The sequence below is a fragment of the Paroedura picta genome, chromosome 15, assembly GCF_049243985.1.
Source record: "Paroedura picta isolate Pp20150507F chromosome 15, Ppicta_v3.0, whole genome shotgun sequence".
Classification (NCBI taxonomy): Eukaryota; Metazoa; Chordata; class Lepidosauria; order Squamata; family Gekkonidae; genus Paroedura; species Paroedura picta.
In genome coordinates this window covers 17,962,861-17,980,896 of record NC_135383.1, presented here as the reverse complement: position 1 = coordinate 17,980,896, position 18,036 = coordinate 17,962,861, and the positions used below count along the sequence as shown (strand labels likewise).

Genomic DNA, 18,036 nt, shown 5'->3' with positions numbered 1-18,036 from the left:
CAATCTACATCAACACTCTAGTCTGGCTTGTTGTGCTAGCTTTCTACATGCAGGGGCGTGTGTTTTGTAGGTGAGCGATCCTTTCAGCCACGAATTCGACCTCCTTAAGCATCGTCTCTCCGGCTAAGACCCATCAACTGGGTTTTTCAAAGCAACTTTTAGTGTGGTTTCTTTACCTGTTAAAAGTTTAAGATGCATGGCAAATTATCATCAGTTGGCATCCGGGGGAGGGAAAAAAAAAAAGAACAAATCCTAAGATTAAATAAATGCATTTTATTTATTTAGTATAGTACTTATTACTTTGCCAGCTACACGAAGCAACCAAACCCTTCCCATGTCAGCAGGGCAGAACCATCAATCAATTTAGGAATAATTCAAGAAAAGAAAGGGTTTGGGGATTGTTCGCTCCATCTCCAAACACGGAGCTCTGATCTCGGCCTTAACAACTTGTCAGCTTTTTCTTTTTCTTAAAAGGCTAGCAGTGTTTAATTTCAAACCAGGAGTCCCCCCAAAAATCAACTGATTAAAGACCCTTTTGCCAGCAGAAGAGATGAACCCCACCATTTCTTTTACCCGCTGTGGAAAACTGCCAGCCAAAATCCAACGAGAATCAACAGCTGATGAATCCATTTATCGGGAATCAGAGGATGCTTATCTGTACAGTGGCCACTTCCAGAATCCGTGGGAATCAGGACAAGTGTGCCAATCCACCATTCATTTCACGCCTCATGTGGGCACAGGGCTGGAGGCCAACTCCTCTTTCAGCCAGAAGGGGAAAGATACGGGCAGAGAAGGTCCTGCAATGAAACTGCCCACCCGTTTCAACCTCCCCCTACCCCATATGGAAAAAGGAAGTTCATTTAGAGACTGTGTATGTTAGGATTGGCAGCCCGTCAGGCAACAGGCCCCTTCAGTTAGGAGACTGGGAGACACATTCAGACACAAAACAAAGCATGTAGTTGTTTCAATTCCCTTGTTAACGAGACACCTGAAATTAGAAAGTAACTGTTACCAGATAAACGCAACAAGAAGGGCGTTGGGATGTTGAAAGCCTTTGAGAAGATTTCCCCGGAATAGCGCCAGATGCAAAAGGCGTCTTTGGCTCTTTAAAAATAAAGAGACCCCCGAAACCTTCATTGGCAGGTCCATGCCCCACCAGGAGGGCTTCCGTATTCAAGGTGCCTGAGCTCACATCTCCTCCACCTTCCCTTTATCCAGTGCAATTTGTTTTCACGCTTAAAAATAAAAACTCAGGAGTAGCTTTGCATCTAAATTAAAACAGAACTGTTAAACGAGTCAGGTCTTGCGTGAAGTCTGATGGGCCGGCCAAAGCCGAAGCACGATTCGAGAGACTTTGGTCACGCTCAATGCTGTGGAAACAAGACTGACAGAAGGAGACCACCTCTCATGACGGCCCCGAAGAGTGTGGGGTGTGTGTCTTATGTTCCACTCTCACCCTCTCCTTGGAAGATCTCCCCAATAAAAGCAACCAACAATCCCCCTCCAATTTGGGCCCAGCATACAAAAGCAATCCGGTTCCCCTCAGGAATTCTGGGGTGGCAGCGGAAATCCGAAGCACTTCCAAAGAACATAAAAGTTTCCAGCACCCCAGGGAACGAATAAGCTGTCTTAATTGCACTGGGCAGACCGTTGGCTTAAAAGCCACCAGAACGAATAGAATATTTCAGGAAGGGCTTGGTCCCAAAATATTTCTGGACGTGGATTTGAGAACAGTATGCAGACGTTTCTGCTCTGGAGGTGGCAGATCATTCCCTTCCCCTTTAAATTCAACGGGGATTGCGAATGCTGCGGAGATGCTGCTAAACTTTACACTCACCTTGAACCACAGAGCGGAGATTTTCACAAGGGCCGGGGGGGGGGGAGGGTAGAGGGAAGAAATGTTAGAGCAAAGTTTTAATTCGAACGCTGCCGATTCAGAACAGGTGAGCAGCATCTGAGAGGGAGAGAGCACCTGCTGCAGGACGCCTCCCGTGGCCGAGCCAGGGAGGGAGCCACCCCATGGTCTTTGCCAGTTCGTGCCTCCCGGGCCAGGATGCAGAGCCCAGATGCAGAAGTCTCTACGGAAAGCGTCCGTCAATGGAATGCGTACAGCAGCAGCAAGATGGTGCAAATGCCGATGACGCCGCCCAGGATGAGCGAGTCTCGCCGCTTGCGAAGGTTGATCCGCTGGATCAGGCTGTTCACGGCCGGAAAGCGGTCTTTGGGGAGGGCGGGGTTAAGGTCAATCTCACCACGCAGCGTTTCGAACATCTGGCCCCCGTTGCCCTCCCCAGTGGAGATGGAGTGGGGGGATTCGAACCTGGGGGCAGACGAGACTCTAAGCTAGGCTTTCTCAGCCAGGGTTTCGTAATGGCCCTGGGAGGCTTTCCTGAAGGGGTGGGAGTTAATTAATTTTTTAATATATTTTCTAAATTTGTTAAACATTTATGGGGTGGTATGACTATATAATGAGCCTCTTGTGGCGCAGGGTGGTAAGGCAGCGACATGCTGTCTGAAGCTGTCTGCCCATGAGGTTGGGAGTTTGATCCCAGCAGCTGGCTCAAGGTTGACTCAGCCTTCCATCCTTCCGAGGTCGGTAAAATGAGTACCCAGCTTGCTTGCTGGGGGATAAACGGTAATGACTGGGGAAGGCACTGGCAAACCACCCCGTATTGAGTCTGTCATGAAAACGCTGGAGGGCGTCACCCCAAGGGTCAGACATGACCCGGTGTTTGCACAGGAGATATCTTTACCTTTTATGACTATATATGGCTAATGATGGGCCTGGGGGTAAGTGGGAAGGGGAAGGGCTCCAGGTGGGCATGTACACAGCTATGCTTCCTGCCATATTTGACACGATCACACCACTTCTGGGGTTCCTCAACATTAAAAAAGTTGAGAAAGGCTGCTCTAACCATGCTGGCTCTCCTGCCCCCAGGCCTCCAACTGTCAGACAGGTGTGTGCAGCTGTAAAGGAATGCTGTCTCAGAGGGTGGTGGAGAATCCTCCGTTGGAGAGTGGATGCGTGCCTGCCCCCTATTCCCCCCCCCCTATTTCCAAGACTCTTGCAAGATTCTTAGTGTTTTCACCACTCACTAGAACGGGGTGGGGGGTGGGAAGAATCACCATGGAATGTATGGTTCATCACTTGTGTATCTCTAGAATAAAATTACTCTAATCAAACACTTTTCTTGGGTTTATATAGCAGCAGGGAGGAGGGAAGCCATGTACACACCCCTCAACACTGGAGAGAGATGAGGCAAAACAGGCACAAAATATGGACCCTTGAAAGGGACAGGGGCAGCCTTCGGCTAGAGGAACAGCAGCTGCAACATGTACATGTCAAGCTACAGTGAAGCAAGTGGCCCAAGGAGACAAAGGCAGACCTGGAGGTCCATGTGGTCCAGGATGCATAAAGTCCCACAGGGGGATTTATAAGGAAGGGAAAATTTGCTCATTCATGCTGGAAATGAGAGCGGTGGTGGTGTTCGTCTCTGTGTGACGTGATGGAGAAACAGAGACCATCTAGATCAGGGGTGGCCAAACTGTGATCTTCCAGATGTCCACGGACTACAATTATCATGAGCCTCTGCCATCATGTAGTGGCAGAGGCCCATGGTAATGGTAGTCCGTAAACATCTGGAGAGCCACACTTTGGCTACTCCTGATCTAGAAGGTTACCCGCCACAAACAGGCAGGGCTAATTCTCACTTGCTCAGCCAGGTGCACATATCCCGGGGAATGGGATTGAAGAAGAGAAGACCTTGTTTTGTTATATCCCACTTTTCACTACCTGAAAGAGGCCTCAAAGCGGCTTACAGGCACTTTTCCCTTTTCCTCACAACAGACACCATGTATGGTAGGTGGGGCTGAGAGAGCTCTGAGAGAACTGCTCTGTGAAAACAGCTCTAAGAGAACTGGGACTGGTCCAAGGTCTCCCAGCTGGCTGCACGTGGTGGAGTGGGCAATCAAAGCTGGTTCTCCAGATCAGAGATTACTGCTCTTTAACCACTACACCATGCTGGCTCTCTTTGAAGATGAAGACTAGGCCACTTCTAAGAGCAGGAGGTAGAGTGCATTCTGAAATGCCACCCCTTTAACTCACCCCTGCAAGAGGATTACTAGCACAGCAAAGAAAGAAGAGACAGAATCTTCCTCCTTCGTCTACTAAATCTGCATGAACTTCTTTATGCACATGCAAGGAGCTGGAACCCACCACCTGCACTCTGAAGAGGCACAGTCTTTTCCACCATGCCATCCTCCAGCACGTGTGAGCTTAGCAATTGGACCTACGAGCATTTCTACTGAGCCTCACATCTTAAGGCAGCTTCTCAGGCAAAATGCTTTTGGGAAAGCCAACTGAACCTTGATTCCAGCTTTAACACTCCCCACCCCCTGGAATCTTTGTCTCTTAAATGCCACACAGCCACACAAAGGGAACAACCGACTCAGGAACCTGCTACAGACCTGAACGGTGTTTTTCACTGCAAATCCCATGAGACTGGCGCTCACTTGTGCGCTATTAAAACAAGCTCTCCTCCCCCTCACCTCCTTTTGTTCAGTTTTGTTTCTCCAAAACTCCACTCTGGGCCGAAGTTCAAGGACTTCCTAGCTACAGAACAACTTACCCAGTGCGGTCTCTGTCCTCAGAAAGTGGACTTGTGGCAGGGCAAGCCGGGGCTGATGAGATGAGAACCAGATTCCCTCCCCCCCTGCCTCTTCCCTCTCCCGCCAGCCTGTCCCAAGAATCTGAGATGCTTCACCAGAAGACAAAGTGGGGCCTTGAAGAGCATCCGGCTGAAAGACAGGACACGTGTCTTCAAAACAAACACAGCCATGCCGAAGGCTCCCCACATGGGTCTAATTAGGCAGCAATTACTGGCGACGCCAGGCTATGCCTAGCATGAAATTGCTCTGGGGACAGGGCCGTTTCTCTTGGCTTCTGTGCAAAAGGAGGCTGTGCCACCAGTGACTCTTTTTGCCAAGAGACAAGTCGGGAGCCATGCGCTATCTGGACAGGGGGAGAAGAAGAAGAAGTCTGGTTCCTCAGAGACCCACAGCCAGTAGTGTTTGGTGGCCAATGTTGGGGACCAGAAATGCTGTTTTCCTTGCACTTGCCTGCAGGCCCGAAGGACTCTGCATCCAAAGCCACGTTTCTTCCATTAGCACCAACAAACAATAAGACAGGAATGTACAGATGTATACGCTGGGGTGAGGAGGGCCCTGGCAGAACCAGGCTTCAGAAAGGATACTGGCCAAGGTGTTCATTTTGCTTTGGATGGACTTCAGCATCCCTCGCTGTGAGGTCATGTTTTCTTTCGTTGCCATGGCGATGCTGGGGAGCAAACAAGGGAGAGGAGATTTGTTAGACCGGTACCCAGAAGAAGCCCCCAAAATGAAGCCATGAGAACAGCAAGAGGATGCGGCCCATGGACACATCTGCACTATGAGCTCTTCTACCATTCTTGCCATTATGGTGCCCTCCAAAGGATCCTGGGAATTGTAGTTTAGCCTCCTTTCCTTCCCAAACGATGGCTTACACCAGGGCCTACTCCTCTTTCCCAACAGAAAGTGTCAGTGAGACTGCCGGTGGGTGGTTTTGATATTACAGCAATGACATTGGGTACCAATCCACTCTGCAGTGCAATTAAAGGTGCTGGTTCTGACCTTGTGGCTTGGCCTAAAGCTCATCTCCTGTATGCTCCTACCCAGGTATTAATTTGGTGGATACATAAGAAACACCTAGTCCAGCATCCTGTCCCATGCAGTGGCCAACCAGTTCCTCTGGGGGCGAGGCCAACAACAGGGCACAGAGGCCAAGCCTTCATAAGCACATAAGAGGAGCTCTGCTAGATCGGACCATCTCATCCAGCATCCTGTCTCTCACAGTGGCCAATCAATTCCTCTACAGCAGGGATAGTCAACCTGTGGTCCTCCAGATGTCCATGGACTGCAATTCCCATGAGCCCCTGCCAGCAAACGCTGGCAGGGGCTCATGAGAATTGTAGTCCGTGGACATCTGGAGGACCACAGGTAGATTACCCCTGCTCTACAGGGCCAGAAACAAGGCATAGAGGCCATGGCCTTCCCCCAATGTTGCCTTCTAGCTCTGGGATTCCAAGACTTGCTCCCCTCCATTCCCTTAATCACCCTGGCTAGTAGCCATTGACACTTATCCCCCATTAATCTAATTCCCCCTTTAAAACTTCTTATTTCTGCAGCTATTACTACATCCTCTGTCAGCGATTCCATATTTTCATTGCTCCCTGGGTAAAGGTTAGAAATGACTGATCCAAATATTCAGGGGAAAGACGAATTGCTCGGGTGATATGTCCACGGAAGGAAGAATCACAAGGCTTATTTCTCCTGGGTCGATACCAGTTCAGTCCGGTGTGTGTGGGGGGGGGGAGCCCTGGTCTCAACATTTCTCTCCTCCCAGGCAGCCAACTCCCTGCCTGTACAAGAAGCAGCACACCAAGGGGAGGGATGCATTTCAAGCCAGTTTCCTATCAGTAGTCTCCCAGATGAGAAAGCGTTAATCACACACAAAGCCATCCCCCCCCCCCCCATCCTGGGAAACGGTACAGCCCAGAAGGAAAAAAAAAAAAAAACACTGCTTGATTCTGATGAATCAATAGAAACAGTATTAGGCAATTCTGGGACACATCCCGAGTGTGCAAAGCACTCAGCATAACTTTCTCTGAGTGAACGGAACGATCTTATCCTTATAAGAGAGCCAGCTGGATGTCGTGGTTTAAGAGCAGCGGCTTCTGATCTGTTGAGCCAGGCTGGATTCCCCGCTCCTCCCACATACAGCCAGCTGGGTGACCTTGGACCAGTCACAGCCCTGTTTTGACCGAGCAGTAATACCAGGGCTCTCTCAGCCTCACAGGGGAGAGGAAAGGGAAAGCAAACGTAAGCCGCTTTGAGACTCCTCTGGGTAGAGAAAAGTAGCATATAAAAACCAACTCTTCTTCTTCTTCTATATTGGCGATGGGGAATGATATCGAGAAGGGGGAAATAGCGGCATCCTTGTGGTCTCCTGGCCGAGTGAGCTTTGAACCAGCAGGGGCATCATTCATGACTAGGACTCAGCAGTTTCCCTGAGTTTTTTAATCTAATGGAGAAAAGAAAAAGAGCTGTTCTTATACCCCGCTTTTCACTACCCAGAAGAGTCCCAAAGCGCCTTTCCCCTTCCTCTCCACCCAACAGACACCCTGGGAGGTAGGTGAAGTTGAGAGAGCTCTAAAATAACTGCTCTGTGAAAACAGGTCTGGGAGAATTCTGACTGGCCCAGATGGCTGCATGTAGAAGAGTGGGAAATCAAGCCCAGTTCTCTGGAGGGTGCTGCTCTTAACTACTATGCCACGTGACCCCATGGACAATGCTCCTCCAGGCCTTCCTGTCCTTTACCATTCCTCGAAGTCCATTTAAGTTTGCGCCTACTGCTTCAGTGACTCCACCCAGCCACACACTATGCCACACTGGCTCCCAAACAGCAGTTCTCTCTCTCCCATCCCCAAATTCTCATGGCCATCATTTCCCAAATGACCAAAGTCCCTTCACATTGGCAGAGAGATCAGAATGACATAAGCGACACCCAGCCCCAGCACTTTTGCAATGCCTCCAACTGGGCGGGCGGCAGGGCCCTCCGCCAAGCAGGGACATTAAATACCTCTCAGGCTTGTTCCCTGCAAAGGCCACAATTGCTGCTCTAAGCTGCAGTGAACAAAACGCTGCCAGATGCTCTCGCTTGCATTTCTCAGAGCAAACAAACAAACAAACAAAGCCCATTAAGGAGGGAATAAAAGCTCGAATGCAAAGCCTCTCCCGAAAAAAGCCAATTAAAAATCTTCCTCGAGTTACTCAGGCCAGCAGTGTGAAGCCTGCAGCCTCCCCTGTGGAGCAGCAGGGGACAGGAGGAGGAGGAGGTGAGAGGGAAAAGGTGGGGGTGCTGCAAAGTTACGATTTGTGCAGTACTTAATTTGGCCCCGGCTTCCTGCAGGAACAGGCAAAGGGCAGAAGGAGGCAGAGATCGAGATCTGAATGGACCGAAGCCTTTGCACGTGTGTTCCGTCAACTGCAACTTAAGCATGGAGCAAGCGGCCTCCCAAACCCAAGGTGTGTTTGGAAAGCAACTCACCATGCCCACGTACAGAAAAGCTGCAAGTGATGGGCTGGCCCCCTATGGAGAGCAGCCCCACTCTGCCTGGTCTATGTGCCTCCAAGGCCCATGGGGAAGCAGGCCTGTGCCAGTGGGGAGCAGTGGGAATGGCCCCTGGGCTTGATCCCAGAATTACGAGAAAGGGCTGGAGGCCAAGCTGCCTCAGTCAGCCTAGAAGGAGAAACCCTTCCTCCTCTGTGTGCATATCTGCGTGGAGATTCATCACACACATTGTGCTTCTTGGTACCACACGAGAACCCACATTTTTTGCCCTCCTTTGGAGACAGAATCCTAGAGTTGGGCCGCACAGGCCATCTAGTCCCACCCTCTGCTCAGTGCAGGATCAGCCTCGAGCATCAAGGAGAAGTCTCTGTCCAGCTGCTGCTTGAGGACAGCCAGTGAGGGGGAGCTCCCCACCTCCTCCAGCAGCCCATTCCACCGCTGAACTACTCTGACTGTGGAAATTGTCCCTGCTACATAGGAGGTGGAGTTTAAAACCATTACTGTGCCAGGACACAAAGCACAAAACTGGGCCAGCCAAAAAGTGGGGAGTGTGTGTTTGAAACTGTGGTCATGCTATTTGAGGAAAATTAACTAACTCCTCCCCATCACACACACATACACAAAGTCTTCTTAGGTGCTTCAAAGTAGCTCTTTGGTTTCCTGAATTTTAGGCCACTTTCTCTCTCTTAGGGAGGGGGGGGAGGTTTGGTGGTATTCTCTCCCCTACCCCCAAATCTCAACTCCTGCTTCGTCCTGCTGCTGCTTCCTGCTCCAAAGAGCAAATCATGTTAGAAGAAGAAGAGTTTGCTTCTATATCCCACCTTTTACTACCAGAAGGAGTCTCAAAGCGGCTTAGAATCGCCTTCCCTTCCTCTCCCCATAACAGGCACCCTGTGATGTAGGTGAGGCTGAGAGACCCTGGACAGAACTGCTCTGAGCACAGTACTATCAGGACTGTGACTAGCCCAAGGTCACCCAGACGACTGCATGTGGAGGAATGGGGAATCAAACCCAGCTTGCCAGCTTAACACAAGTCTGAAGAGATCAACAGACCGTGGATTTTCTAGGAAGGGTGGGGGCGCATTTCCCTCTCCCCTGCCCCAGCTTCTACCCTCACATGTGCACACTTGTGTTGGGTGCAAGAGCTTCAGTTAGATGCACAGGACAAGTTTGCCAGCTGAGCCTTCTGAAAGCAGCTGCACACTCCATTTCCTTCTCTGCCTGTTGGGATTGTCTGGCTTAATGCAGCCTGACGGGCTAAGAAAAACCCTACATTTCCCCCTCCCAGGACACCCATAAAAACAAAGCGCAAGCAAATGACAGACGGCTTTGCCTGAACCTTCTCCCCATTTCCCCGCTGGAAAGCTCTGAAGGAGCCAGAGAGGAAACAGGGAGACACTGGAAGTGCTGCATCATTGAAGTGGCGCATGGAGCAGAACCTTCCTTTGGTTTGACTTCATTTCAAGGAAAGCTGCTTTAGTGGAGGCAGGGTGACAAACAAGGTGTTGTCTGTGTGTGTGTGTGTGGGGGGGGAAAGCTGTGCTTCCAAGAGAAACAGCTCATCCCGCTCCAAGAGATTTTCTTTTCCCTTTCAGAATTGGCACACTGTTAAGGAGAGGAGCTTTTCTAACAAATGCCCAGAGGAGAGATGTGGGGGACAAGGAAGAATATCTTTTCCCCGGACCCTGCAATAACAACCACCACCGTCTTGCCTACAAAAAAGGGCTTCTGCTGCACGTCAATTGGCTGAACTGTTCTTTGGATTGTAACAAGCTGATGTGCAGTGGTGGGAAGGGCAAACAAGTTGCAGCCAAATCATGGCAGGGTGTGGGGTTTTCAAGGTAAGAGAGGGACAGAGGCGGTTTGCCATTGCTAAGCTCTGTGTGGCAACCCTGGACTTCCTTGGTGGTCTCCCATCCAAGTACTAACCAAGGCTGACCTTGCTTAGCTTCTGAGATCTGATAGGTCAGGCCAGCCTAAGAATCTGTCAGGAGGGCAACTCCAGTAGAATTATGTAACTGTGCCCTGGTCCTGTGTGAGACAGGATGGTGGACTAGATGGACCCCTGGTCTGATCCAGCAGAGCTCTTCTTATGTTTTTATGAAGGCCTATGCTTTCTGATGGCCTTCCAGAGGAACAGTTTGGCCACTGTGAGAGACAGGATCTAAGACTAGGTGGACCACTGGTCTCATCCAGCAGGGCTCTTCTTAAGTTCTTATGAAGACCTTGGCCTCTATGCTGTCTTGTTGCACTCCAGAGGAACTGGTTGTCCACTGCATGAGACAGGATGATGGACAAGGTGAACCACTGGTCTTATCCAGCAGGGCTCTTCTTAAGTTCTTATGAAGACCTTGGCCTCTGTGCCCTCTTGTTGGCCCTCCAGAGGAACTGGTTGTCGGTGTGTGTGTGGGGGGAATGTAGACATTTACAACGACATAAGTCACATTAGCGAGGAAGGCATAGCATAAAGAAAATAAGTAAATAAATGGATGAAAAGCAGACTGCTAAATGGGTTGAAAGCGAGAATTCTGGGTCTGTTCCAGATGAGTAGCCGATGCTTTCCCAGTTAGGAGGAAATCTCAGCCTGCAGAAACCTCTTCAGGATTCTGGAGGCCCTGCACAGACGGCAATGGATTTGCACAGACAGGATGTTGGAGGTCCTCGTGCCTGCTTCCACAACCCTTAAAATCAACTGCCCTCCGTTGTTCTTGCACCCTGGCATGAGGAAGCAAGGCCCGCAGATGGCTGGCCATGGCAGCAATCAACTACGGTGCCATTCAACTGGAGGTAGCTAGAGCTCCTCTGGAGGTTAGTATCAGACTAGAGATAATCCCCCACCACTTTCCCTACTGCGGGAAGAGCTTCTGCTACATGTCCAGGTTGTGCAGAGGGACATACAGGGGTCCTGTCCCTGCTAAACCTGGCACTTTCCTCATGGGGAATTCTCCCATCATTGCCCTGTATTTCAGAGATGCCAAAAGCCCTTCCACAGGGCTCAATTTCCTGCCCAGCTCCAAATGTGACACCCGGGGGGAGACACTCTCTCAGTAGGCGGGTTAGGCAGACAGGTGACCGGCTGGCAGAAGGCTGTTCTGGGGGCTTCCCCGAATTGGATTCTTTATTCAGGTCTTCATGGCCCAAGGCTGGCTAGCAGGCCGCTCTGGCACTTGGAGAAAAACCTCCTAGAAGGCGTCGTTGAGGATCTTAGGAAAAGCTCTGTTGGGAAAGCGGCTGAGCCCTCTGTGACTGGGCACAGCTCGAGCCCTGCAGAACCCCCACGTGCCCCAACTGGGTGACTCATTAAGAGGCTGGTGATTTTCTCAGAGGTATATTCCCCAAGGCAGCAGGAGCAATGCAACTCCCAATTAACTGCATACCCAAATGTTTGTAATTACAGAGAAGAAGAGGGAGGTGGAGGGAAGATGGGGGGGGGGGACAGAGAGAGAGAGAGAGAACACACAAAAACAGGCACCCATTACTCAAGGGTGTTTTGTTTAAACTATGCTGTATACCAGCTGCCTGCTCTGCTGCTGCCGGGAGAGGCGCATCAGGGAATAAAAACAGCAGAGACAAGCCTGCCAGAGACAGCCTGCAGCCCAAAGACTGAGGACCTGGAAGGAATGCAGAGATGTCCCAGTCCCCACTCTTCTGCCTTTGCCCCCCACACAACTAAGAGACCACCTCTATATCTATACCCTTCCAAAGAGCATTCTGTAGTCCTTGGCCCCAAGGAAGTAAGTGTGCCGTCAACCAAGGCCAGGACACCTACCTGGGGGAATAAGCTCCGGGAACACAACAGGGCCCTGCTGGTGTTGGCACTATTCCACAGGGTCTGCCAGACAGAGCTCTTCTACCAGGCTTTTGGTTGGGGCCAAAGCTAACATCTACCTACCTACCTATTCATGGCCCCACCCACTCATCTTTTCACTTACTGGCCCATTTATTTCCATTTTAGTCCACTCCCAAATCATCCTGAATTTCTGGGAGAATTAAACAGCCACAACAGACATTTTATGGTAGTATCGTCACTAACTTGTTTTAACCTGCCACTTACATTAATTTTAAATGGAATTTTATCTGTTGCAATTATTTTTGTACACCGCCCTGAGCCAGCTTGCTGGGAGAGTGGTCTAAAAATCTAATAAACTAAACTAAACAACAGATGCCACCTGCTTATTAATCCATTAACTGCACTTCAGGCCCAAAGGAAATTTTAAAATAAAATAATTATAGGTGATACACTATACTACACTACACGTTAGGAAAAAGTGAACAATGTTGGAGCAGAGGAGAAGGCAAGGGGGAGAGATTCTCTTCCTGTGCCATAAGAGAGATGCTACGCTATGGATGGAGCATCTTATTTCTCCACCAACACACCCTCCTACCAAGAGGTCTCCCTCAGTCCAGGGCAGAGAGAGAAAGTGTTGAATCTGTGTGCATGAGCTATAAAACAGACATGTTAGTAACACATGGGGAAAGGCAGGTCCTACCTTATTGTCTCTTCTATCAGCCGGTCAGAGCTGAAAGCAAGAAAAAAGAAAAACTTGGGTGAGAAACACAGAGTTCAAAGTGGGCCTGGGAACTGCTATCGATTCATGAATTGGTGCATCACACTAATTTCCTTCTCAGAACCCACTGAACCTGCTGCTTGCAGGAAGGGTGCACTGACAGCACGTGGCTAGTATCAAAAGTGGCCGAGATCTGATATGGGGGCTGTGGGTCTCTCAAGGCAGATACATTTCTGTTATCCTTCTGGGTTTCAACACCATCCTATCTACTCTGTTGGACTACTGACTCCCACTGACCGAACAACTGACCAACCATTCATTCATTCATTCATTCATTCATTCATTCATTCATTTGTTCGTTCGTTCGTTCGTCCGTCCGCCCGCCCGCCCGCCCGCCCGCCCGCCCGTCCGTCCGTCCGTCCGTCCATCCATCCATCCGTTGGCTAAATGGCCTTCCAAGTGCTGAACCTTCCCAGCTTTCCTATGTGTTCTCCAGACTGGCCACCCGCCCTTCCTAGCCCTCCTTTCTGCACCAACACACCCTCCTACCAAGCAGCCCCTACAGTTCCTTCTGACTTGGGTCCCACTTTACTACAATCGGCCTCTCCCATCCTCCTATAGCAGCACTGGCTGCTTGCTAGTTTAACCCAGACAGGGAAACCCAACTGCAGATGTAACCGTCACAGCAGTGAAGGACTCATGGAAGCCACAACTGCCCTCTTCCTAAATGTAGGAGCAGCTCTCACCCCACCCATTAGAGCCTGAAGATCCACAGTGCAGTTCCTGAGAGCAGGGAAGGATTCTGTCCATGATTTACAAAGCAAGGACGTGCCCTTTTGAAGGCTTGTTCCCAAACTCACACAACTACATGCCTTGGGAATGGTCCCAAGGGAGCAATACCTTTACATGTTTCTCCCCTTCATGTGCTTCCTTAGAGCAGATGGTGACACTCCCTTTGCCCAATTGCAGAAGCCCAGAAAACAAACTGTGTTTGACACCTCATTTAAATATTGCAAAACGGTACAGAAGAGTACAGAAGAATACTTGATGTGAACTGAACTGCATGGGCAACAGGGTAACTCTGTGCTTTATGTTCCTGATCCTTGCCCCTGTGATCCCTCCCTGCGTTTACCATTGCATTCTGCTTACAATTTTTGTGCCTCGAGGGTACAGACCTATTGCTCTCCCTCCCAGAGAACTAAGGGGGATAAACCACCTGAATGTACCTTTGGGAACTGACTCAGGCCTGTGAAGACCTGGAACTTGCTACACACACACTTGGCTACTCTGGCCTACCTCCCTCTCCAGTCTAACCCAAACTGATTGCTCCTTTTTAGCCCAAGTGACTACCCTTAATCAATTCATGCCCACATTGATTCCCCAATTAATTCATCTGCTTAATCAAAAATCACTCAGTGACCAAGACAACCTATGTATATCTAAATGAAATGAACTACATCCAACCAATCCAACTGGGATCCCTCTCCCAACACACAACATGACCTAACATTTTACCAAATACACTCAACACACAACAAGCAGCAGGACTGGGCCACCCTGAGCTGCCGCAGCTGGCGATCGGGGCCATCCCTCCAGAAACAAACATCACACAACAAATCACACAAACATCACCCAACAGGGCCTGAGGGGGACTCAGTGACCTCAAGAAACCGGCCCCAAACAAAAACTTGGCGGAAGAGCTCTGTCTTACAGGCCCTACAGAAAGCTGACAGCAACCAGTGCAGCTGGCCTCAGTACCAGCTGGATATGGGCCCTCCAAGGTCTACCAGTGAGGACTCTAGCAGCTACATTCTGTGCCAGCTGGAGTTTCTGGGTCAGGGACAAGCGTAGGCCTGCATAGAGTGAGTTACAGAAGTCCAGCCTGGAGGTGACCACCGCATGGATCATTTTGGCCGACAGTCCAAGGGAACGTAGAGCACTATTAGCTGTGCTGTGACCTGTGCCTCCACTGACAGGGAAGCATCCAAAATCACCCCCAGATTCCTGGCCATGGGCAAGATGTCAAGCTTTATCCTGGTGAAGGTGGGGAGGTGCGCTTCCTGCCTTGCCCCTAACTTTTTTGGGGGACTGAAGAGTGCCCCAGCCATGAGAACTGGCGAAAAGCTAGAGATCCCCCCAAAACATCTTCACTCAACACCTAAAGCCAGGGCTGCCTGTTGATAGTTAGATTGGGGAACGGGGGTGGGCGGGATGCTAACTGGATTTGGAACTGTTTTTGATTCTTTCCTAAGCTGAAAGACGGAAAGAGGGAAAATGGGAAACTCAGGCACTTAAGGAAGCAAGAGAATGAGATGGCTTTTCTTTTCTGGCAACCAGCAGAAATTTGAAAAAGACCAAGAAGGGAAACTTGAGTCAGGAGAAACCTAAGAGGACTCTGGACTGCTCTCAGGCAATGATGCAGGCAGAAATTTGAAAAGGGAAGGTTCTTTCTCTGTTCAGGCTGCTGGTGCGCCGGAAATAAACAGCACAGCAGAATTAGACAGCAGGCTAATAAGAAGCCTAAGAATGAATAACTCCTGTGGACCTACTTGCAAATGCCCTTTCCCCCCTTCAGCATGAATGAGGCGGCTGGGGATGGCTCAAGGTATTCTGTAGTTACCCCCTCAGTGCAAATCTCTCCTGCCACTGGCTGGGAACAAGGCAAACCCCAGGGATGCCTCATGTAAGCCCCAGAGGTGCCCTCAATAGCGGTGCAGGACAGTTAAAGGAGCATGGCACATGACTAGAGCAGCTGTACCTGTTGCAAGGCAGTCAAATGTGGTCAGAGGAACCATGTGTGTCTTTAGTCCTTTCTTGCAGATTTATCTAGTCGCAAAGGCTTTCTCGCAGGGATGCAGAGCCCTGTTCTACTTGTTTGGCGAGAGCGAGAGTATGTTGATTGTCTCTGAAGATGCCTTTTAGTCAGATTTCATTATTTAATCAAGAGATAAGATTCCAGAAAGCGTCCAGTGGAAGAGGCTCGGTATTACAGCCGGAGTGGGAGATTTAACATCCAAGGAGCTCCACTGCAGCTGGCCATTTTGAGGTGGTGGTGGGGAATACATGGCTGGAAACAGACTTTAAAATGCTAATCCTCCCAGAAGCTAAAATGACTACATTTAGGTTATTACACTTCGGTCACATTATGACAGGCTTTCTCAACCAAGGGTTCATGAAACCTTGATGGCCCTGGAAGGGTTTCCCAAATGGGCGGGAGTTGATTCTTTTTTTTTTTTAACATTTTAAATGTGTTAAACGTTTATCGGATGATAGGACCATATAGGATAGGACCTACTGTGGCCACCTCATGAGAAGGAAGGACTCCCTGGAGAAGAGCCTTATGCTGGGAGCAATTGAGGGCAAAAGAAGAAGGGGACGACAGAGAATGAGGTGGCTGGATGGAGTCACTGAAGCAGTCGGTGCAAACTTAAATGGACTCCGGGGAATGGTAGAGGACAGGAAGGCCTGGAGGATCATTGTCCATGGGGTCACGATGGGTCGGACACGACTTTGCACCTAACAACAACAAGGACCATATATGGTCGCTGAACCACCTCCCCTTCCCAAAATCGCAAATGATGGGTCTGGAGGGGGTGGGAAGGGGAGGGTCCTCAGGTGGACTTGTACACAGTTACACTTCCCAACCATATTCTGTGCAACCATATTCTGTGCATATCCCAACGACTGCATCATCACTTTGGGGGTTTCTTGAAGCCAGAAGTATATTTCAGGGGTTTGTCGAAGGTTAGTTGAGAAAAGCTACATTATGAGAAGAGAAGAGTCCCTGGAAAAGACAACAATGCTAGGAGAAGTCAAAGGCAGAGGGAAAAGAGGAAAGCCCAACAGGAGATGGAGAGACTCAATCTATGGTCCTCAGTTTGCCAGACCAAAACAAGACTGTTAATGGTAGGATGTTAGCCTGCCCGTAGCAGCAGAAAGGAGCAAGGGGTTCGTAGCACCTTAAAGACTAATTAGGGAGGACCTTCCATGAGTCACTGCTCACTTCTTCAGAAAGTATCTGAAGAAGTAAGCAGTGTCTCACGAAAGTTCATCTCCTGCCACAAATTGTGTTAGTCTTTAAGACTCTATTGGACCTTTGCTCTTTTCTATTCGTGTCCTCAGGGTCACTGTAAGCCAGGAGCGACTTAACGACACTTAAGATACACCTACAAATCAAGAGTTGCCTCCTTGTTGAATTAAGAAACGGGAACTGTGATACCCAAACTGAAGGTTGAGCGTCCTGCACTGGCTGAGCTGATGCCTCTGCGGAGTCTGTTTATTTAGCAAGGTTAATGGCTCTTGATAAGCCTCCCCTAATGAAACTGTCCAACTGCATCTTATGACTCCCCCAGGTAGGAGACATCACAACATCCTGTGCCAGTGAATTTCATCAGTTAACTATTCTATGAATATAATTTTGCTCTCCTGTCCACCTAGTGCCTACTGCCACTTGATTGCACTGGATATCAAGTTGGGGAAAGGGGGGGGGATCTCTATCCACTTTCTCCAAGAAGCACGGTGGACCTCAACAAGGGCCAGAGCCTTTTCAATCCCGGCCCCCACCTGGTGGAACGAGATCCCTGAAGAGATCAGAGCTCTGCCCAAACTTCCACAGTTCCGCAGGACCTGCAAAAGGGAGCTCCTCCACCAGGCATTCGCTTGAGGCCGACCGACTGAGAACATCTGCTGCCCCCCCCAGACGCCCTTCCATGACTGAACAAATTTGATCTCCCCACTGTTGTTGTTATATATGTTGTGTTATAAATTGTTACTTGGTTGTTGTGATGTTGTATTGAAACTTGTATGTTATAGATTATTATAATGTTCCATGTAAAATTACATAATGTTCCATGTAAACCGCCCAGAGCTGTAAAGAATGGGCGGTATAAAAATCCAAATGAATAAATAAATAAATAAGCAAACAAACAAATAAATAAATAAGCAAGCAGAGCTCTATGCAGCCTTTCAATCATACTTTTTCTAACCCAAAAAGCCCTACACTCTTTATTAGCCTTTCCTTGTACAAAAGATGTCCAAACCCCTTGACCATGGGGCTGTCACTTTTTGCATCTTTCCCAGGTCAATTACATTTTTTTGAAATAGGGTAACCCAATTCAAGTCTGAGTAACTATGGAGTAGGAGGTGCTGAGCTGGGAGAGCCAGTGGGGTGTTGTGGTTAAGAGTGGTGGCCTCTAATCTGGAGAACCAGGTTTGATTCCCTGCTCCTTCTGCACATGTAGCCAGGCAGGTGACCTTGGGCCAGTCCTGATTCTCTCTGAGCCCCACCAACCTCACAAGGTGTCTGTTGGGAGGAAAGGAAGGGAAGGTGATTGTAAGTCGCTTTGAGACTCCTAAGTAGCA

General features: G+C 49.5%; 1 protein-coding gene across 1 annotated transcript in view; it reads right to left on the bottom strand.

Annotated features, from left to right (window-relative positions):
• Positions 1–253: 253 nt before the first annotated feature.
• Positions 254–18,036, bottom strand: part of GOSR1 (golgi SNAP receptor complex member 1) — a 45,313-nt gene continuing 27,530 nt past the window's right edge. The window contains exons 7-9 of the mRNA XM_077311551.1: positions 12,658–12,687; positions 5,253–5,335; positions 254–2,219 (exon numbers count right to left, since the gene is read on the bottom strand). Coding sequence (XP_077167666.1) covers positions 2,095–2,219; positions 5,253–5,335; positions 12,658–12,687 — 238 coding nt within the window. The 3' untranslated portion in view covers positions 254–2,094. The remainder of the gene's footprint in view (positions 2,220–5,252; positions 5,336–12,657; positions 12,688–18,036) is intronic.